The sequence below is a fragment of the Vigna angularis genome, chromosome 10 (genome assembly GCF_016808095.1).
Source record: "Vigna angularis cultivar LongXiaoDou No.4 chromosome 10, ASM1680809v1, whole genome shotgun sequence".
NCBI lineage: Eukaryota > Viridiplantae > Streptophyta > Magnoliopsida > Fabales > Fabaceae > Vigna > Vigna angularis.
The window spans coordinates 2546821-2568503 of NC_068979.1; the positions used below are offsets into that span (position 1 = coordinate 2546821).

General features: G+C 34.0%; 4 protein-coding genes across 5 annotated transcripts; all 4 read right to left on the reverse strand.

The window, feature by feature from the left end:
• Positions 1-700: 700 nt before the first annotated feature.
• LOC108335986 (probable glutathione peroxidase 8) lies at positions 701-6193 on the reverse strand. Its single transcript, XM_017572245.2, has 6 exons — positions 6053-6193; positions 5310-5386; positions 5065-5126; positions 1569-1687; positions 1003-1170; positions 701-913 (listed from the first exon to the last, which is right to left on the reverse strand). Exons 1-6 carry the CDS (start codon positions 6104-6106, stop codon positions 881-883), a joined length of 513 nt encoding a protein of 170 aa, XP_017427734.1. The 5' UTR covers positions 6107-6193; the 3' UTR covers positions 701-880.
• A 716-nt stretch (positions 6194-6909) lies between these two features.
• Positions 6910-8537, reverse strand: LOC108335727 (probable phospholipid hydroperoxide glutathione peroxidase). Its single transcript, XM_017571848.2, has 6 exons — positions 8363-8537; positions 8178-8254; positions 7896-7957; positions 7561-7679; positions 7181-7351; positions 6910-7104 (listed from the first exon to the last, which is right to left on the reverse strand). The coding sequence occupies exons 1-6, from the start codon at positions 8411-8413 to the stop codon at positions 7075-7077; spliced, it is 510 nt and encodes a 169-aa protein (XP_017427337.1). The 5' UTR covers positions 8414-8537; the 3' UTR covers positions 6910-7074.
• Positions 8538-9019: 482 nt separating this feature from the next.
• LOC108335726 (xyloglucan-specific galacturonosyltransferase 1) lies at positions 9020-11292 on the reverse strand. The gene has a single exon (XM_017571846.2). It carries the CDS (start codon positions 11026-11028, stop codon positions 9370-9372), a length of 1659 nt encoding a protein of 552 aa, XP_017427335.1. The 5' UTR covers positions 11029-11292; the 3' UTR covers positions 9020-9369.
• A 1023-nt stretch (positions 11293-12315) lies between these two features.
• On the reverse strand, positions 12316-16857 carry LOC108335725 (FT-interacting protein 3). 2 transcript variants are annotated; one of them, XM_017571845.2, is made up of 4 exons: positions 16825-16857; positions 16244-16328; positions 16102-16154; positions 12316-15569 (listed from the first exon to the last, which is right to left on the reverse strand). In XM_017571845.2, the coding sequence occupies exon 4, from the start codon at positions 15500-15502 to the stop codon at positions 12473-12475; it is 3030 nt and encodes a 1009-aa protein (XP_017427334.1). In that variant the 5' UTR covers positions 15503-15569; positions 16102-16154; positions 16244-16328; positions 16825-16857; the 3' UTR covers positions 12316-12472. The 2 variants fall into 2 exon arrangements, with proteins under 2 accessions (XP_017427334.1, XP_017427332.1); XM_017571843.2 differs by having other exon boundaries at positions 16244-16844.
• Positions 16858-21683: the final 4826 nt, after the last annotated feature.

Genomic DNA, 21683 nt, shown 5'->3' on the forward strand with positions numbered 1-21683 from the left:
ACCGAGTTTTCTGCATACAATCGAGGGAGAGATTCGGTTGGAGGTTCTGTGCCAGCTCGTGATAGTAGGTCAGGCAACTTATCTATGCGTATGATTGAAATTAAAATATCTTTGCCACATTTCACTTTACGCTGTTTGTTTCTTTTGACCGTTTTTTAAATGGATATCATTTATTTCTTCGATGTAATAATGACAAGTTTATTAATTATTGGTTGAAAGCTCCACACCAATCGATTAAGTGATGGATTAATACTTTAATATCCTTGTTAGGCATCCAGTGTTTAATCTATTTATGGAAAGATGTGATTGTTGCGCTTATTTAATTATACAATTGGAAACACATTTTAGTAAAAAGAACTTATTCACGAAGTGAGGATATTTTGAGGAGTTGAAGTTTTAGGCTACTTATTTTGGAGTTATGATAATGATAACATTAAAAAGAACTAAAGGATAATTCTGTAAATAAAAATTATCATAACTTGAACAGTAACATTCTTTTTAGTCATTTGTATTTTTTGTAATTCGTAAAGAACTGTTATGACGCATAATTTTGTACTTCTAAGCTTCTATTAATTTTTGTGGGAGTTTTTAGAAAGTAATATTCAAAATGAAGCATTTATAAAAGATAAAATGAGTTAAAAAATCGTCAAAAATTGAAACTTCCATAGGTGAAACATTTATAACTAAGGAAGACCGAGGGTTAAAAAAACTGAAGAGAAGTATGGTTTATGATAGAAATGAAGTTAAAAAGGAAACAAGAAAGTAAAGGAGGAAGCCATTGTATGACAAGGTGCTTATTGCATAACATTGCCTCGAGACAAAGCTGTTAAGAAACTGAGGAAGACAACACATTCGCCATATCCTCTCTTCCCAGTTGCCTTCACGAAATACCCAGAAGTTGACGGATGTCTCTCTGCATTACAATTTAAAAGATGGCCAGAGAATTACAACAGAAGCAGCACAAAGCATATGAAGTAATTTAAAGAATAATTTAGTCCTGACCTCAAGGCTGAGAGGAGAAGTCGTGGGATAATAGCGACCCACTACTTGTCCCTTCTTATCAACCACAAACTTGGCAAAGTTCCACTGAATATCATCACCAAAAATACCCCATTTGCCGGACTTCAAGAATTTATACAGAGGAGCTGAATTACCCCCATTCACTTCAATCTAGCAATAAAACGAATGAAAGAGGTATATAATATCAGTGCATGCCACGGTTCTCAGCAAAATTTAGATAAATAGCAGTAATCATATATACTTTTGTACAAGAAACTAGTCAAGGTGCAGAATTTAAGTTACTAGAAAAATAGCCTGAAGCAGTTGAATATCATTAATAGAATCTTTTCCATAGAAAGCATAACGAGGGATTAGGATGAAAGCAAAAAATATAAAGCCAACGATGACACAGATCATAGATTTAGTCTAGACTTTAGAGTAGATCTTTAGCTACAAGTCTAAAAATACTGAAAATATATATAAAGGTTTCTTTCTTTATTTGGAAACATCATAACACAATTTTGGCGAATTGGATGCTTAAAAATAATAGTTCATGCATGTGGACCAACCTTATCAAAGATGGGGAATTCAGATTTGAAACGAGTGCAGACAAAGTCCACAATTTTATCATTGCTTTCTGGTTCTTGTTCTCCAAATTGGTTACATGGAAATGCCAGAATCTCCAAGCCTATGTAAGTTCAACAACCCAGTCAATTGCATTAGTTAAATTTATTTACAAGACAAGAGAAACAAAGATAATCAGAGCAATGTATCACAGAAACATTGCCCAAAACAGGGTTCCTCCCTAACACAAATTTTTCCAAGCTGGAAAATTATCAGCACGAAGAGATAATGAAGTATTTGATCAATTTACGCTATTTAAAAAAGCAGCAATTACAATAATAGGATGCAATGGTTCCTACTCAATTGCATTTTGAATAACAGCCCCACGTGTGCATGTTTTATCCTCCTAGATTTTGCAATTCCTTTTCCAATATATGGGCCATAAGAGCGTGGCCACCTTCCTCATAGTAGCACATGGTGTAATCAGCAAATCCTACCACATTTTCAACAGGACCCAAAATGCTATTCCACAGACGTGCTTGTACCCAGAAGTTCTATACATGGGTGCTGCCCAAAAAGCAGTGCCATGTGTTCTCAAGGTTGTTTTGGCAAAAGCAGCATAGAACTCCTTTAACTTAGAGTCTCTCGCGGCATGCCACAGGAAAATCCTCACCTTCTGTAGGATGTGTACGTGCCAAAGTTTATCCCAATCTCATGGCATACTGAATTGGATTAAGCCAAACACGGACTGTGATGTAATAATAGGTGAGTTTCACAGAAAATAAGCACATCAGCCTGAATTTCTAGACAAACTGGAATCTTCAAAATTTCCTCTCTTCATCATATTAAAACTAAGTTCAGGTCCTAGCGATTATGTTTCCTGTCCATGAAAGCAGATTCACAGAGGTTTGCCATGTGCCAAAGAATTTCCAAACATTTAGCCCTGGGACATTTCCAATTCTCCATTTCAAACCTCCTCTAACCACCATCTGAGAAGCATGGATGCTAAGCCAAATATAGTTTGTCTTATGGCCTAAAGCTAAGCTACCTCTAAGAAGACCCCTTTTGGGTAGTATTTAGCTTTCAGAACTCCTGATGTAATAGCATCATGACCGGAAGATAATTTCCAACCTTGCTGCCACAGCATGGCTAGATTAAAGTTGTGAATATATCGCAAACCCATTCCTTTGTATTATTTTCTCACAACAAAAAGAGTTAATCGTCCAATGCATCTTTAGACTAAGGATGCAGGTAGCAAAAAAGTGCTGCCAAGATTGCTTAGGCCACAAACTTAACAAGCGTAGCATAAAGGCTTTCTTGCCCAATAATTAACCTTCTTCAACACCTCATCTCTATGGAAGCTGAACACAACCTTCATCCTCTCAATCATAGACGACAAAGCCCAAGTACTTTCTTGTGCCCAAACACTAAGACTCCGAGGAGAGTGTTAATGGGCTGTATAGTTTGCATGCTTGTGTTAGTTCTATAGAAAATCTCCTATTTTGCCATGTTAATGACCTGTCCTAAACAACACTTTTTTGAAATTACTATTAGAAAAACTTTCTGATACAAGGAATTTACAAACCTAGGATTTTTCACTCACCACATATCGTACTTGTCTCAGCCGATAACAACGACAAACTAATAGTTATAATACCACTTGTGGGTTGTTCAAGGAGACACTCAAGGAGATTTGGCACCAATGAGTCATGGATAAACCCATACAACATCACCCTTAATCTAAAACCTTAAAACAATGAGTTTGTGACTCTTTCTTCTTTCATAATGCTTATCTTTCTCATTTTTATCCAATCCCCTTGTTTCTTGCAACAATCTCTTCCTCAACAATTGTCCTATTAGGAATCAAACTCTTTGATTGCAACTTGATCAACTTGCTCTATGCTATAGGATAAGTGATGCAACTTGCAACAATCTTCTACTTAACAATTGCCCACTCGAACTCGTGACTTTGACTTTGATACCAATTGTTGAATCAAATGCTTAAGATTATTTCAAAAATTATAGTTAATAGTTAGAGCACAACCTTTCCTATTGTGGCATGCTCCATGTAACCTTTGTCACTGGACAATTGATGCAACTTGCAACCATCTCTCCCTCAATAATTGTCTTGCAAAATTTAAACTCTTCAATTGTGACTTGACCTACCTTACCTACTCTACAGAATAATTGATACAACACTCAACAAGACCCATCCCCTCTTTATTAATATGGATAAAGAACATGATAGACTCCATGTGCATACCTTTGATGTAATTCATTCCATACTATCATTGACTTTATTTAAGACAAGCATGAGAGCTATTTCACCAATCTTCCCCCTCCTATTGCAACTCATATGGTGTACAACCTTAAAGTCCTCCATAGTATTATTCATGATATCACAAACTTAACCAAATGCAAGCTGCTCAGGATCTATGCAGTTAATGAAAAAAGGTTTAGACCTATTGGCCAAGACTTTGGCAATAAACCTGTACAAAATGTTGCAGGCATATCGGCCCAAATCCTTCATAAACAAGGGGTTCTCTTTCTTTGGAACAAGGAAATGTTGGTGTTGGGAGGGGGAGCCCTTTTCTAACCATTTCAGACTGGCTTGGTAAATGTCAACAAACAACATATATATCCCAAAATATTTTGTAGAAAGCTGGGTTTAACCCACTAGGGTCTGGAGCTTTTTGTAGAACAATGCTTTTTTGAATTCCTTGAGTCAGAAGGGTTTGGTTAAGATATCATTATACATATCCTACCACTAAAGTACCTCAACACAGAACCATAACTATTATTGTTGAACACTCAATTTCCCACAGTAAGTTTTAGCGATTTGACTCTGCCTACTTGAGAGTCTATTATGGGTTTATTTGTGCTCTTACGGGTTTATCTATTAGGAACCTCCAATGCTTTTTTGAATTCCTTGAGTCAGAAGGGTTTGGTTAAGATATCATTATACATATCCTACCACTAAAGTACCTCAACACATAACCATAACTATTATTGTTGAACACTCAATTTCCCACAGTAAGTTTTAGCGATTTGACTCTGCCTACTCGAGAGTCTATTATGGGTTTATTTGTGCTCTTACGGGTTTATCTATTAGGAACCTCCCAACCGGACATAAGGACCATTCCACACAAGTCCCCTCCTGTTGCTCAATATGAATCTCCATCTCACCTTTGTTTTGTTCATTCCTGAAGCCTGTATGTGTGTTCTTGCCCCCTGAATATCCTTGTTAGCCACGAACTGATGTGGGAAGGATATAAAAAACATGGCGGCTGCATAAGGCTGACCGAACAAGAACACCAAGAAAAACCTAAATCATCTCACGTGAAGAGAGGCATCCCACGACAAGAGAAAACATATTTTCCATTCACCATTATTCGACTAATATGTATTCATAGATTGCTTATCCTAAGGCTACTTTATAATAGTTACAGTTGGAAATGACAAATAAGAAAAGAAACACTAAGGGTCTAATACAATACAAACCTTCGTCTTTATACTTCGCATATAATTCATTCAGCTCCGTATAGTTGGAGTTGGTCAAGCCGCTGTCTCAATCAGAAAAGCAAACTAGAATTGTAAATATACTCAACATTTATACGATTACCTGTATGAATAGTTATTGACAAGTAGAAAATAGAATCTGCTGAAATTTCAAGGCTCTAAATTAATAGAAGCAAAATTGACGTAAAAAAGAAACAAAAAGTAAACGTCACACAAACTAAGGATACCATTTAGAAGCAACATTGATAATCAGCAGGACTTTTCCCTCGTAAGTGGAGAGATCTACCACATCTCCCTTAGCATCCTGCAAATGAATGGAAGAATTGTAACAGGAATTATAGTTATCACATGCAGATGATATTTGTGTTCTCAAGCTATACATAAACACCTCAGCTTACGAGATTTCAGATAAAATATTCTTCAAGGGATTATATCTAGGTCTAAAAATAATAGAGTAGAAGAAAATATAAACGGTTTTTGTGTTAAATAGAATAAAAAAATACACAGTTCTGTCAGTATCATTTTTTCTTAAATAGAGAAGTATCTAATAATCATGAATCACTCGCTTCAAAAATAATTTTTCATCTAAACACTCTTGATCTTCAAGCGCATGGACTACTAACTCCTTTTCTAGAGAAGCCCAGGATATTCTTGAAGGAGACTTATTTTTTACTAATTTCTCAAAGCACTTAAATCTATTTGGGAGACTATGTTAATAATCTTTCTTTGTAAGAGATTGTTTTACTAATGATCGTTTGGTGAATGCATGTTTGGTTAGACTTGTTTTGGAGAAAATGATTTAATGCTTCTTACGTTTTGCACTTGAGAAACATTTACTTATTGCATGTTCAGACTGTAATATTGATAAAGAAGGGGAAAAAAACTATTCCACTTTCAAAAAAATAGGCAACAGTGCTAGTTTATCCAAAGAAGCTCAATGCACAGACGGAGATGAAGTAAGAAGACGAACCTTAACAGAGAAATCGTACACGGATTTTGGATCCTTGGAGGAACCGGTGGACATGGTGTCTGTATGTACTGTAAGAAGAGGAACTGAAGAGACACGTTAGAATGAAGAGCAACACACCAACTCTTCGATTTTGAGTGTTGAGAGTTGAAATACGTGACCAGTAATGTTTGCACACGTTGCGGGGTTTTTGTCGTATTTGCAAACTTTTTCTCTCTCTGAATCTCAAGTATACTGCGAACTAATATTACTTTTGGGATTTTTATTAATTTTTGAGACTGAGTGAAAAAATTTTCTAACATAAAATTTAAGGTTTAATATTTCTGCATCTTATATTTTCTATATATTATTTAATTTTTTATTTTTACTCTCAACACTTACAAATACAACATTCTGTAAAAAATTTTCATACGAAAATTTGATTTAATTTTGGGTCAAAGTATTTATGTCTGTCTACCGTTTAAGACTAATAAACATGATATCTTAATTTGATGATTATTAAATAATTAAAGAGTTTTCTTGGCTAATGTTCTTATAATATTGATTTAAAAATTAAGCTCTCTTATTAAAATTATACAAAAACACAATAAAAAAACTAAAATAAAACTTTTGCCCGTGCCAATAAAAAGAATTTCTCTTTTCAAATCCTTAAAAATTGATTAGCACCTGTTATATTTAAATTTGTGATAAACTCCTCAATTAAAATTTCTATTTTGAACTTGTTGATTAATTTACTCCACAATTTCAGTGTAAACGGATAGGTTTCATATTTAAAGACTAAATTGAGTAATATGTCGTGCTTAGGAACCGAAATTACGGATGCGAAAAAGAAGAAACATCTAAGCTGAAAGTTCTACTAATGAAATTAAAGCAATCAAATTATTGGATGGTTGTTAGTCACAATTTTATGAAGATGAACAGCAACTCAGAGGTACATATAGAAGTAGAAATACTGTGGAAATTCCACTTATATGGCAATACATTTTCCTTATTCATGATGATATTCATTTAGTGGCAACTCCACATCATGCATCCAACAGCTTCTTTATGTCTTTCTGCAGACATTAAGACCAAACAGTCATTGTTAGTGTTCAAATTTTACTGGTGTCATCCTCGTACAGATCAAGTTACCTCAATGCTTAGTGGAGAAGTTGTTGGTGCATAACGGTCAACCACATTCCCATCCTTGTCAACAAGAAATTTAGAGAAGTTCCATTTGATACTATCCCCAAGGACTCCTCCACCTTTGCTTGATTTCAGAAATTTGTACAGTGGAGCAGCATTGTCACCATTCACATCCACCTACATACATTAGAAGCATGTACTAACAATACTTAACATGTTTACAACAGATTGTGATGAAATACAACATAATAAGAACACTCCGTCAACATCATATTCAACACAGTTTGCAGTTTGGTACCTTTCATAAATTGGGACCTGTTCTCGAATTCTATCGAATTGATAGATATTGAATGAAATCAGTGAGAGCAATTAAGGACAACACCAACCTTGTCAAAAATGGAAAACTCAGCTTTGAAGCGAGTACAAGCAAATTCCACTATCTCTTCATTAGTTCCTGGTTCCTGAGCCCCAAACTGATTGCAAGGAAATGCCAGAATTTCAAGTCCTACGCAAAAAATTAGAAGACTGCCTCTATAAAAAAGAAGATAAGGAGAGAGAGCCTTTTGATCTTAGAAATAGACACTATCTATGGCTGGTAAATACAAGGCTGAAGGAAGATCATTTTAGCATGAAGAAAAGGTATAAAACAAACCAGAACAGAGAACAAAAACAAAGATTTATATAAATCAAAAAGCCTGCAAGAAAGATGAGAAAACCATACCTTTCCCTTTGTATTTATCATATACTTGATTCAGTTCTGTGTAGTTTGAATTAGTCAAGCCACTGCAGCAAATATTGAGTATCAAAATATATTGTAAGGCTTACTATAGGAAGAAAAAGTGAAGTGTGAGAAAAGTGCATTAAGGTTTTTTGGTAAGCATAAGATGTGCCAAATAATGGAAGGAGATTGGTTGCTGTTTGCTAAAGTAGCTATTCGTATGTTATCATGAATGACCTGCATAACCATTCGAATTAGTTGGTACTTTTCAATTAGAGATAGTACCATTGTGAGGCAACATTGACAATGAGAAGAACTTTTCCTTTGTAATCTCCCAGATTAACATCATTTCCCCTGGCATCCTGCAGACAAACTTAATAATTAAACGAGTCCATGACTTGCAAGGGATTTATACATTAAAGAAAGAAAAAGAGATAAATAAGTGGGATGTGTAGAGAAAAACAACGTACTTTAACTGTGAAATCATGAACTGATGATTTAGTGTTTGATTGGCTAGCCATTTTTAGAGTGAAGGAATTTGAAATTGAAAGAATTTTTCCTGATGAAAGATAAGAAGGATGGAAGACTGTCGAATGAATGACTTGAGAGGTAGAGAAAAAAGCAAATTATTGGACGCAACAACCAGATAGAGCCACTTCTGTAGCATTCTGAATGTGATATGCTATATAATAGAAAATGCAAAAAAAAAAAATGTTGTAAAATGAATTAAAAGAGAATAAAATACCGATTGTTTGGCATATATACTGAATTAAGAAAATATTTATCTATTGAGAAATTAAATATTTATCTACTGAATTAAAATCCTTGTATGAAAGTGCGTACATGGTTAATGAATGACATTGGCATCTAAATTGGTCAAGGGAAGTGGCGAACCAAAACTTGAGGTCTGCAATCCTTAGTTGCAGTAGCTTCTAGATTAAATTGGATCAAAAGAATGCAATGGCATATTCTCAATGTTCACACTATAATCCAAGCCAAACATACCCAATAGGAATAAAGATGCTATGGAATATGAGAATCTATTCCACACGACAAAAATCAAGAAGTCTATATACATACAAACTACGAAGCTAGAAACAACAATTTCGTTTTCATTTTCTTTCCAGTGTTCTTTTGGACTTTGTACTCGTCATGTTACTCTTGAGGATAGATCCCAATTCCCAAGACTAATTCCATGAGCTACCTTACTGTTAAAGAAAATTCATTTGATAGATTTGTGCAGAAAAATGGAGGAGTCCTAACACACATTACTATGATGAACACATTGGAAGTGCTCATATTTGTAAGCTAACAGAGAGAAAACATAGATTCAAAATTGAGAGAAACAGAGAGAGATAAACTAATAATACTGTGGCACTTTATTATTGATGAAAGATGGTTACAAGTATTGTTAGTGAGTCAGTGTAAACATGGCATTAAGTGCAAAAGTAAAAAGAAACAAATAGAGAGTAGAGAATCAATCCTTGTGTGGTTGCTCCAACATGCTAACCCTCTCAAACAGATTGTTCATTGTAATGGCAAACGCATCCTGAAACTTGTCAGGCTCAGCGTTGTAATTCCCATATACCAATCCAGGCAACAGTTCGTATACAATATATCTCCTCATGTTTTCTCTCTCTCTTAACGAAATGTTGGCCAGTCTCTCCACCACATTCATTTGTGTCAACTCTTTTTTGTCCATAAACACGGAGTACTTATCATGGTCATGGGGCAAGTGCCAAGGATATTGGTAATAAGCTGTGAAAGGATCAAAGAGAACAGGGATGCAACCTGATATGAGCGAATCAAAAACAGATTTTCTTGTTGGACTATCTCCTGGGGGCTGTAGGCAAAACTCAGACTCCACAAAAAGTTCTATTACTGACTCAGCCTCACCACACTTCACAGAACTGCAATTCATAAAATGACATTTCCCATCACCTAATGAAGTGCATTGGTTGATTAATGCTGACCTAGTGTTGTCCTCTGCATTAGCCCGTGCTGCTCCAGCAAAACTCACAAGGTTTTTGCGGTTTGATCTAATGATTTTCAGTTGCCAGGAGATTATATCATTGTCTGAATGTGGGTGGAAATTGGTTGGGTGAGGAATTCCGATGTCATTGACGTGCCAAGGTTGTCTTTCAATCAAGAGCTTAATGGGGTTTTGCATTTTGTCAAGTTCTAACAATCTAGTCCCCCAAGGAGACTCACTGCTTCTCCTAAAATCCCACGAAATCTTACCTAACACAAACACATGATCCTTACCTGAATTCCTTTTCCACGGTCCTTGTCTCTCAAGCCAGTTCACCAATTCCAGACTCAAACTGTCCTTCACATCATTTGACACGTTCTTGAAATGCCATCGCAAGATATCCAAACCACCATAGAATGGAACATAGAATAGCTTTGCAACCGTTTCATCAGAAACCCTGCATGGATGCCTCAAGACTCTGGAATGAAATATGAGTTCAAGCGAGTACTGATGAGTCTTGTACCATCCTTTGCCAAGCTTGGCTATTGGCTCACCCAACCCCTCGTTACTTAAATAGCTGCAGAAGTCCTGCCATGGAACCATGTCACGGCATTGACCCACCAAGTCCTTGTTAAACTTGGATGGCAAGTCATAAACGTATATTCCATTACCATCACAAGTTGCATAGTTTTTGTTTGACTTTGACCTCCAGGATCTATGGACTTGCAATTGTTCCTCAACGACCTTAACAGCATTTGCAACCCTCTCATCTGTATCATTGATAACTAGTCTACTAGCAGCAGTAACCGGATGTGGGGTATATGGAAAGTTGACAGGTTCAGCAGTTGCATTACCCTGATCAATTCCAGGGGTAATAGTAGAGCTATTATTGTTTGTGGAGGTTGGTATTTCAAAGGAGGGGTGAGTACCTGCAGACAGACAATAGAGGTTATCGATTTTCCTTGTGGAAAAGCAAACATGAATGATGTTTCCTGTTATTAAGGTAGAGAAGGAAGACCACATGTAGATAAGGATTATGAGGAAGACTAGAGCAGAAATTCTACTAAGATAGTTGTAGAGGATTGTAAGGCCAAAGTAAGATTGTTTAGCTTCTAGATTTCTAGATGATGATTTTGGTCTTTTTCTGGATATAGACACTGCCATTTCTGGGTGATAACAATGATAGTTTGCCTTACTTCTGGTTTTTTATAAAGTAAAGGCAAAATTAATCGTGGTTTGCTCACCTAACATCTTATCATGCAAGCAAAGTTATTTTTCCTTGACTAAATAACACTATGCACGTCGAGATGTGCGTTGCCCGAAATTTCATGTTCTTGTTGGTTGTGCTCCCCGAAACATTTACAGATGGCATATTTTAGTGGTTCACATTCATGATGCAATTAGCATTCATCCTCTCAGCGGAATGGAGTCAACATTGAATAATAAAATTATGTTAAAAATATATACATACATATCATTAGCTAAAACAAGTAGATGAATGTGTATATTCACTTTGTATATTGTGTTGATTTCATCTGCATTTTATGATTGTGGTCTATCCAAAGCTTAAAGAGAAAAAAAGAAAGTCGTTTATTTTGCCCAACACCTTAAATAATCCCCTCTTTAATTACTTTTCACATCTAAAAGTCATAGTGTTCTTTGTATTGGAGAAGTCTGAATAAGTAGTTGAATAAAATCATTCAACCTCTCTACAATTGCCACGTTCATATTTTTCAGAAGCTATACCATTTATAATGCAAGCACGTAGTGCTGTTTTTCTCTTGTGTTGACTAAATTGTGCACGTCGAGTTGCGCTTTAATTATGTGTAATGTTTTCGTTGTGTAGTTGTGCTCCCAATATAATAATACGCTGAAGAATGGCATCATAGTGGTTGGAATTCATAATGTAATAAACGTTCATCCATGTACTCAAATGTTTGATTTTCTGAAAGTCAGACATTAATGTTTATTTATGTTAGGATAAACTTAAATGCAATGGAATTAAATAGGTTGTTTATTTGTTTAGGAGTTTTGTCTATTTTTTAGTGTAAGGGTAAGTAGTTTAATATATTGGTTATTAGACAATAAAAGGTACGTCTCTATGATAGAGTTTATTTGAAGATAAAAAGTCAAATGTGAATCCTGTAAGTTGTAGTGTCTAGTTGACATGTAAAATTGTACCAAAACAAGTAGGAATACAAGATAGTTATTAAGTTTTTCATATAAAGATCGAGTTTTGCTAAAACTCTACATATAGCACTCTTCTCAACCCGTTTTTCCTTAGTAGAAAACGAAATTAGCGAAAATGAAACAGGTTTGCACAAAATCTTTACGGGTTAAGATCTTGATTCATGTTTACATGTACTAGAGCGAGTCAAAGACCAAACACTAGAAGAAAGATAATTCTACTAAATTCTTACTGATTTGCATGCATCAAAGCAATCCACATACAAATCAGAAGTCCTTTCCAGCTTGAGTTTGCACGGAAACATCAGAAAGTATAGCGTTACATGATAAAAACACATTCAGCAATAGCAGATAAAACAATAAAAAGGAAAAAAACTTATTTGAAGCATCACTTACACTAGCACTACAGTATACAGCAACTCTACAACATACTGTCTGTTCTTGCAGGGAGGCGTCGGAAAAAGTTTATTGGGACACATGGCAGCCTGTGGCGAAACCTTGGATGCCTCATGATGTAGAAACCTGCCAAACCAGCCACAGCTTGAAAAGGGGTAACATAGAGCACCAACGCAGATAGAAGACACAATGTAATAAATAAGGATGTAGCACGAGGGTCTCTCCAGCTTAACAGTGCCTGAATCCTTTCTCCCTGGCTGGCCAAATCCCCAATCACTGTTTGAATCCTTCCAGCCACACTCCTCAAGCGATCATACCTCATTCTCACAAGGTCTGGGCTTCTGCTCGTTGGGAAAGTGTCAAACTCTTCATCCAATTCATCAGGGTGCACTGCCTCAGCTTGTGAGATTCTTGTGTTCATGTGAGGAGGGTACCTTGGTCTATATCTGAAGTTCCACACCCCTATCAAAAACATGTAGAGAAAAACAGTGGGCAAGATCAATTCTGGGAAGCACACAAGCATGAGAAACAGCACATGAACCAGCACTGTTGTGATAGGATTTCTCCACATGCAGATATCACCGAACCACTTCCCAACCGCAAACACACCAGAGAAGACAGTCATCAGTCTGAAGAAATTCGCCTTGCTTCGCCGCATGCTCCAAAGGTGAGAGTCCACATCTGACATGTATTCCACCACTTCCTTGCGAAGTGGTGGCTCTGCTCGGCCGAGTCGTGCTGCCACTATGTTCATTGCTTGGTGGCGTAGCATGTCTAGCTGTGTCACGGAGAAAGGCCTAACGTAGTGCATTTTAGGCAGCAGTGGACATGAGTACAAGTAAAGCATGTTTGCCAAAGAAGTGCATGAAAATCGTATTGCCAAGTGAAGTTCACCCATCTTCTTAACCCCAGTTGGGTGAAGAACCAACAATGGATATGAGTGAGTGTAAATCCTTCCTGTTTCTAAAGTAGAGATGCGAATTCTGACCTTCCCAACTTTCAAGTCCTTCGAAGTACCGTTACCCTTTTCCCCGATCTGGCTGTTGTCGAAGACACCAACTGTAAGAACTGTGGCATGATCAAAAACCTCCCAAGTGTATTGCTCGTTGTATTTTGGACTCAGATTGTCAACAATGGTCCTTGTTCTGACCCATTTGTGACCATATTTTGCTACACAGTATGTGTCAGATGTGCCTCTACCATCCCTTGTTTTCATTGGGTGGAGTCCTACAGCATTCAGTACTCCAAGCTCTAAAACCCCAATTGGTGGCTTCCACAATTGCTTTGCTGTGGGACGGAGATCACTGCTATAATGAGTAGACTCGTCAAGAACATGATATCCTCCATCTAGGCATAACCGGAGCTGAATTCTGCTTGAGAACTTTTCCTTCTTCAACTGATCAACATCTATAGCAACTGGCTTTTCCAAGTTGAACCATCGAGAATGAATGATTCTATCATCCGCACGCCTCTCCACAGAGTTCAGTGGTATGATGACCCTCCCAATGATTTCATCTTTTCCAGGACTAACCCGATCTTCAACTGAAATGATTAAATGATCTTCAAAAGGTTCAGCAGCGACAAATAAAAGATCCTCATTCCAGAGTGCGCTCAGCGTCCGTGCCGGAACTGTTTTTGTTTTCAGCACTTGGTTTCCTATCTGCACCTTGGCATACACATCTGGGAAACGGTTTTTTTCTGTAGGAACCAAGTCTTGTGCCTCCACAATATTGACACGTACGTACCATAACCTTGGCGCATGATACACCTTTGAACGCATCACTGCAGAGATAGCATGTGTGCTGTCAACAGGTGTGGCTGCATCTGAATGCCATGCATCTGAAAAAGCCTCATCTGCTTGAGTACCAATCCAGACAGCAAGCATCAACTCACCTTTAATCTTCTCCCCTTTCTTGTCCTCAAGACGGTACCACTCCGGAGCCAAAGGGCTATCTGGTGGGACTCTCAAAGGAACCTCATTGATGTCAAACCTCACAATGCCAACAAAATCATCTTTGATGAGATCCCTGTCCTTTATCACAACATCTAGTATGGATGCTTGCATCCGGTCCCTTGAAAAGGCAAACACCTGGTTCCATTCTGGACTCTGATTCTTATCAAAGTGTCTGGTAATGCCCTTGTAATTGCCAATTCTCACCTCAACAAATGGATCAAGACTCCCAGTCATATCCATAGCAGGAAGCTCACGAGCCTTGACAACCCTCACATACAGAAAATACATCCTTTCAACAAGATCATACGTACTAGCTGTTTTGTCTTTATGAATAACACGACCACCAACAACTCTTCCCCCGCCCAGATATGGACTAGTTTCTTTAAGTGCAAAATCAACTGGTTGTGCTGATGTACCAGTACGTACTAGCTTCATGGGTTGTGGTTCAGATTTCATTTCATCAGCTTCATACTTTGTTACATAATGAGTATCAGCAAAGCCAGTTGAATGCTGCTGGTGATGGTGCTGGTGCTGGTGCTGGTTTGTGTTAGGAAGATGATGGAATGTGTGCCTTGACTCAACCTTTTCATTTGGTAAACTGTTTGCCATTGCGCTTGCAGGTGCTCGAACTTCTGCATGTGAGCTAGGATTATTGGTTGGCATGGAATCAACAACGGAAGTTGGAACAGATGATTTTATGGTTGGGTCATCAGTGATGTAAACTTTAAGACCAATCTCTCCTCTTACACGCGAGAAAATACCACGCTTTTCCAATGGATAATGCAAGACAACTGCATCAGAGTATGGGACAAAAGAAGTCCCAGTAAGGCTAACCTTGCCAAGAAATGAAGTGGAGTTAGTAGCCTTTGAATGGCTGTGGACATAGACCTCAAGTGAGAGATAGTGAAGATTAGAAGGGTCAGATATGTTAAAGTAGAAGCTCTCATTCCAAACAGGGTTAAGATCCTTTTCTTTGATGGTCGTACGATACTTCTGGCCATCAAAATAAAGTTCCACAAAGGCATTGGATGAACCTAGTCCATCTTTAGGTAATAGATTGTGAGCACTAACCACATCTACGCCTAACTTGAAGTTGTTCATAACGTGGTGGTCTGGTTTCTATTTCCAAATAAGATTTTAGCGAGAACTACACGATCACTGTAAATGCCTACAAACAGAAGAGGAATAAATAACTCGTGACAAAACAACTGAAATTTCAAAAGTGAGACATAGCTGCTTAACTATGCGAGTAAAAATCTCACATGATTCTCTAGATGTTTGTTTATGCTTATAATCTGCATTTACATACATAAAAGAAACGTCTAAGCATGTTATATTTAGATTTAACCTCGGTCCAGGCAGGTATTGAGTATAGCAAAAAACTATACAAAGGCAGGGTTAAGCATGTTAAATCTCATGTCAGACTTTATTTGCGGTGGCAAAATAAAAAATCTGTTAGTTCCACAGAAAACATAGTCCAGCTAAAAGAAGTAGGAACATTTAATAAGGTACAGAGCTTGAATCAAGAGATTTATGCACTGAATGTCGTGATGTATATTTTGGGCAGAGGGGCCATGCAACAGCCTCTGTTTCTTTCACAAAAGGAATAAAAAGAATATACTGAATAAGGGGAAAATTTTCTGAGCGGCAAGAAAACTTTCTAATGGTAGCAAACGAGGAAGTTATAACTGATACATCACCTTGGAGAGCAGAGAGCAACAAGTTGAGTGAGCAATGAATGAATGCCAAACAACTGGAAATAAAAGAAGAGTTTGTGACTACCAAAATATAATCAAATGCAAAGGTTGGCAGAAGAAAAAGCAAAATGGGGTCAATACTTACCTCTTCATAGATCGAGCTCGATCATGTGCAAAACCCCTCGTGGAAGTGTTTATGTACACGCATCTAAAGAAAGCAGCATGTGGCACTGGATGTTTTTGCAGCTCCAAGTTAGTGATCCATTAAACACGGAGCATACACATGAGCTTTGCGTAGTGAATGGACTCAACTCACAAATTTAAAACTTTATAAAGATAAAAGAAAATGACTTAACAACAACATCATGCACGATGCAGATAAAAAATGAAGGGTGGTCTCTGATAACAGTGAATGATAAAAAAAAATAATGAGAAAAAGCAGTGTGCTTTAGCTATGGACTATGTAGTAGTGGAGAGCTTAAAACAGTAGCTGAGTTATGATGAAGAATACACCTCGTTCGTTGAAGAGAGACGAGTAGAGTATGTGGAAGAGACAAAGAGGAAGCAACAAAAAAAAAGATGAATGGAATGGGTGACCACAATGGCAGTGGCAATGGCGTTATATTTTACGGTTAACAATGGTAGTGAGTTCAGAGAGATGAATGGAAACAACACAGAGAGACAAGCACTGTCTCCAATGGTAGATGCAAGAAGACAAAGACGTACCCGTGCTTCAGTTTCTGACTAGTCCTTTTTGTTTTATTTTTCTAGTTTTGTAACTTTCGCTTCGCTCTTCTAATGTAAAATGTAACGTACTTTTATACATATAAATTTTTTGCATTTATTTTACACTACTTTTATTTATTTTATTTTTTAAAAATTACAAAAATTTCTTGTTTTATGATTATTTTAATTTTTTATAATGTTTCAAATAAATGTACGTCACATTATCATTATTCAAATATAATATTATTATTATAAGTAATGATAAGATGATACAATTTTGCAGTTTACCTGATATGTACAATAATAAAATAATTATAAAAAATAAATTTTTGTATTTAAAAAAGTATATAAAAATTTTGAGTATCTGAAATATAATTTGTTTTTTTTAAATATAAAAATTTATTTTTTATGACTATTTTATTATAAAAGTAATTTTGAAAGAGGGATGACAATAATTTCATTTTTCTAACACTGACTGTAAAAGAAATAATAGTATAATTTTCATAAGAATTAACAAACAATTAAATACTAAATATTTAAATATATCTAGGAGTCAAAACTTTATTAACTTGTGGCATTGGGAGACTGCCATTCCATTAGACCAATAATCATAATCGGTTAATCAAAGTTTCTTTTTACTTTTTAATTAATTAGCCAAAAGACAGTGGTTTAATAGTAGTACTTAATAATACTTAGTGATATATTTTTTAATACAATAAAGGTTTTTGCTTGTGAAGTCATTAACTAAAAGAAAATGCATTTTTTACTGCTGCTAGTATTTGGTAGTAGTATACTTTCATCGGAAGTTTTAACGAAAACACGTCTGTTCTTTATTTTTGTAAACATTTTAATTTTCTGTAAAAACCACTTTCTATACGAGATATCTATTCACGGATTCCTGAAGATATATAAAATAAATTTGATTATGATTTTAATTTTTAGAGCATAATATGATTTTGTTAATGGTTAAGAAGGAAAATCTCTTTTTTTTCTTTAAAATAAAATCGATTCACAATATATTATTTAACCATTTTGAGAGATGTATTGAAAATTCTATACTACTTAAAAATAAAACTAATTTATAGTATAGTATATAAGTGCATGAAGGAGGATGGAGAGATATTAAAATTGGACCTCCACTTCCTAACTCTTTCAATGTGGACTAAAGGTCATGGGCTTCATGTGGTGCCATTAATGCTACACGGGGCTTTCTTGCTATACCTGATGTGGTGCCATTAAACCCTAATTTTTCTTTATCCTTATATTTACTTTTGATTCTGATTTCGAAATTCTGTTTAGGTATGTATTAAATTTTAAAATTTGATTAAGGAAAATATTAGAATTTTGAATTCCAGTTAAGAAAATTATTGAATTTCAAAATTTAATTAAAGAAAATATCAGATTTCAAAATTTAATTTAGAAAAATACCATATTTTGAAATTTTGTTTATAAAAGTATTAAATTTTGAAATTCATTTTAGGAAAATATCAAATTTTGAAATTCAATTTAGGATGACACGTCAATGCTTTTACATTGCTTTTAGTGTGATAGTTTTGTTCGAACAAACCTCTAGACTTTGATGTTATTTTGGAAACTTTCATGAACCTTTTGGGCGTGAATTGCACGAGGGTTACATATGAACTTAGGCAATGACGTGGCCTCCATGTAAGATTATGTTGATTAATAGACATACATAATGAGTATTGTGAGAACTAATAGTAGGAGTATATCGCATAGGTCTATTTTTTACATTTTGTTGGATGCACAATTTTCGTGAATGAGAGGGTCAAGTGTATTCATGTTTCCTACTCAATGCTCTTCAGGGATCTACAATCATGTGACATGTATGCATGGAAAGTTGTTGCACTTGCCGTAAAGTAATTATTTGGATATCTCAATCTTTTATCTATACACATTTTACATGCACTTATATTTTTTTTACTATTTAACTGTCAAAATACATTTTCATTCTTATGTAGAATTGGATATACGAGTACTTCTTTGCAATGAGAACAAATTATTTGTTGAATAGTTATGATGAGACTATACCTCAGATAACATGTTTTGTGATGAGGAGGTAGATTTTTTACTCTGCATGAAGTCAATGTACAATTAGATATTTTTACGTATAACAAGATGATCTAAACTCTTGTATGGATTACATCGAGTTATGCTTCCGCTTGTGGAAGTCTCTATGTTCTCTGAATTCATCAAGATAGATAAAATTATTTATTATCATATATTTGAATATATATTAAAGTAATTTAGATTTAAATAATTTATCTCGCAATCTTCAAATATTATTTGAGATAGTGACTTAAAAATGATTGATAATTATTAGTTATGATTAACCATACATGATGTGTTGTGAATGTGATATTCTCTTTTATGTTGAAAAAGTATCTTATCTTTGTATTTTATTTTGTATCTTTCTTTTAATTTATATCCTTCTTCTCGAAACTTTGAGAGTATGGCCTTTTCTTTCAAGAAGCATGGCATGAGATTGTTCACCCAACTACTTCTGAAACTATGCCCATACCCAATTGATGTGTAGTTTCTTTAAATATAGTTTTAGTTTTTCCCTCCTCTTTATTATCGTGCTCTACCCTACAAAAGTTGCCTACAGTTTGTCAGAGTAAATTCACGCATAATGCATGTTTGGATAAAGAATTCCCCATATATAGAGATTCACCTTTTAATAGGAACCCTACATTCACAGAAGATACACATTTAATGAGAGAATACGTAAATTCAACGTGCCTTAGTGATGAACCCTACATTCACAGAAGATGCACATTTAATGAGAAAATACCTAAATTCAACCTTAGTAGTGAAAGTCAGTGTAAGCAAAACTAAAAGATGGACTAGATGGGCTACATTTTAGTCTCAAATAAGAAAAAAAACAATCTATTATTTATCTTTCTAATCCATTCGTTACCAAATATTAAAAAATAAAAAATTATCGATTATATTCTCAAAATCTAATGAATGTTTTTAACTAAAATAATTTTTTATAAGTATTCTTTTAAAATTTATCTTTTAAAAACTTTTGAAAAATATAATTTGAAATTTGTTTTAAAATTAATTTTGAAATTTTTTTAAAAATACAAATATTTTATTTTTATAATTTATTTCGCAATATAACAAAAGTAAATTGATTTGATTTTTTTTTATAACAATGAAATCATAACATTAACCTAATTCTTCAAATATTAGTTGAAAATTAAGGTATTAAATATATAACTTAAACAAATAAATTAAATATTTAAATTATTTAAATATTATTAGATAACCTATTTATTTATAAAAAAAATTATAAATAGATTAAAACTATAAAACTAAATTAAAATATATAAGTGAGGACAAATCTTAATTTATAAATTAATTAAGTAAGATTGAATTAGAATTAGAATTCATTTTTAATATGATAGGAGAGTTAATAGAATCTATTCTAACAATTTTTTAATTGATGTAAAAAGTGTTAATTTTTTTAACACTTTTCCTTTTATTAATTACAATGATCATGAATAGTTATCTCATGACTCAATTATTATATTTTAAATTTATTTATGTTAATTTCTTTTTCTGTTTCATTACAGTTTAAGTCTTAGTATTCAATATTCATTTATTCATACCGGTTCTATTTAAATTCATAATTCATTTGTGAAATTATTTATTTATTTATTAATTTGTTTATGTATTACATCTATTTCAATCATGTAATAATATAATGAGTGAAAATAAATGGAGTAAAGAAAATAAGTAAATAGAGTTAAGAGAAATAATCAATGCATCAAAGTAATTTTCAATAGTTCATAACATACACATTTAATTTAATTTATAGATATGATTTTTTTATTAAATTTATTATATAATTAAAATTACCGGTGTTTAATAAAATTATATAAAAATAAAACATAAAGACAACCAATATATATAAAATATTTTTTATTTACTTAATAAAATAAACAACTAATTTGAAATGACATTCATATGTAATTTTTTTTTCCTGTCAATTTTTTAATTACTGTCAATTAACTTATATATTCTTTTAAGGCTAGTCTAAATAGATAATAAATTTTATGAAATTAAAAACTGAATCCAAATTTCATTTATCAAATAATATATACTACTTATAGTATGCAAACTATCAATTAATTTTCTTTTGTACAATAATATTTATAAGACTTTTTTGAGAGAATATTGATAATATAATATCATATTTATATATAATATATATATATATATATATATATTATATTTTTATAGTTATTCATAAAATATCACAAAAACATGCATTTTGTATGATATTAAGAGTTTTACGTCAAAAGAGTATTTATATATTCAACATCTTCTAAGAGTATTAATATAAATTATATTAGAGTTAATCTTCAGAAGATTCTCAATAATTTATGAAATAACTTTTATTGAACATGTTTTTCTTCTACTCTCCTATTGAATACATATGATATAAAAATATGAAAGGAGTGACATATCTTAAATATCAACTTCAACTATACCAATCTTAATAAACTCAATAAACAATACAAACCTTAGGAACCTAGAATTGGACATACAATCACAAGACTCAATACCATTTTATCAATGGATTCATATTTCACTTATGATGAACATCAAAATTACTTTGGAAAGTGATTAGATAATTAAGTATTTCTCATAAAACATGATAAATTTTAATAATTTTTTTGTCAAAAATATTAGTCATTTATCAACTTACAAAAGAAATATATATTCAACCTAACCTTAACAAACATTGTATAATCTCAAATTTAAATTATGAATATTCTAGTCCAAGTATTTGAAACTATCCAAATATTCATCTATTTAGAAAAACTTCC

Excerpts from the sequence above, each read along its gene's own strand:
- LOC108335986 (XM_017572245.2), bottom strand. The coding sequence starts at position 6,106 with ATGTCCACCGGTTCCTCCAAGGATCCAAAATCCGTGTACGATTTCTCT. Across the intron at positions 5,127-5,309 it reads ATCAATGTTGCTTCTAAATG|CGGCTTGACCAACTCCAACT; the intron begins GTATCCTTAGTT and ends TGATTGAGACAG. Across the intron at positions 1,171-1,568 it reads AATTCCCCATCTTTGATAAG|ATTGAAGTGAATGGGGGTAA; the intron begins GTTGGTCCACAT and ends TTTTATTGCTAG.
- LOC108335727 (XM_017571848.2), bottom strand. The coding sequence starts at position 8,413 with ATGGCTAGCCAATCAAACACTAAATCATCAGTTCATGATTTCACAGTT. Across the intron at positions 7,680-7,895 it reads TGATAAATACAAAGGGAAAG|GACTTGAAATTCTGGCATTT; the intron begins GTATGGTTTTCT and ends TTTTTTGCGTAG. Across the intron at positions 7,352-7,560 it reads AGTTTTCCATTTTTGACAAG|GTGGATGTGAATGGTGACAA; the intron begins GTTGGTGTTGTC and ends TAATGTATGTAG.
- LOC108335726 (XM_017571846.2), bottom strand. The coding sequence starts at position 11,028 with ATGGCAGTGTCTATATCCAGAAAAAGACCAAAATCATCATCTAGAAAT.
- LOC108335725 (XM_017571845.2), bottom strand. The coding sequence starts at position 15,502 with ATGAACAACTTCAAGTTAGGCGTAGATGTGGTTAGTGCTCACAATCTA.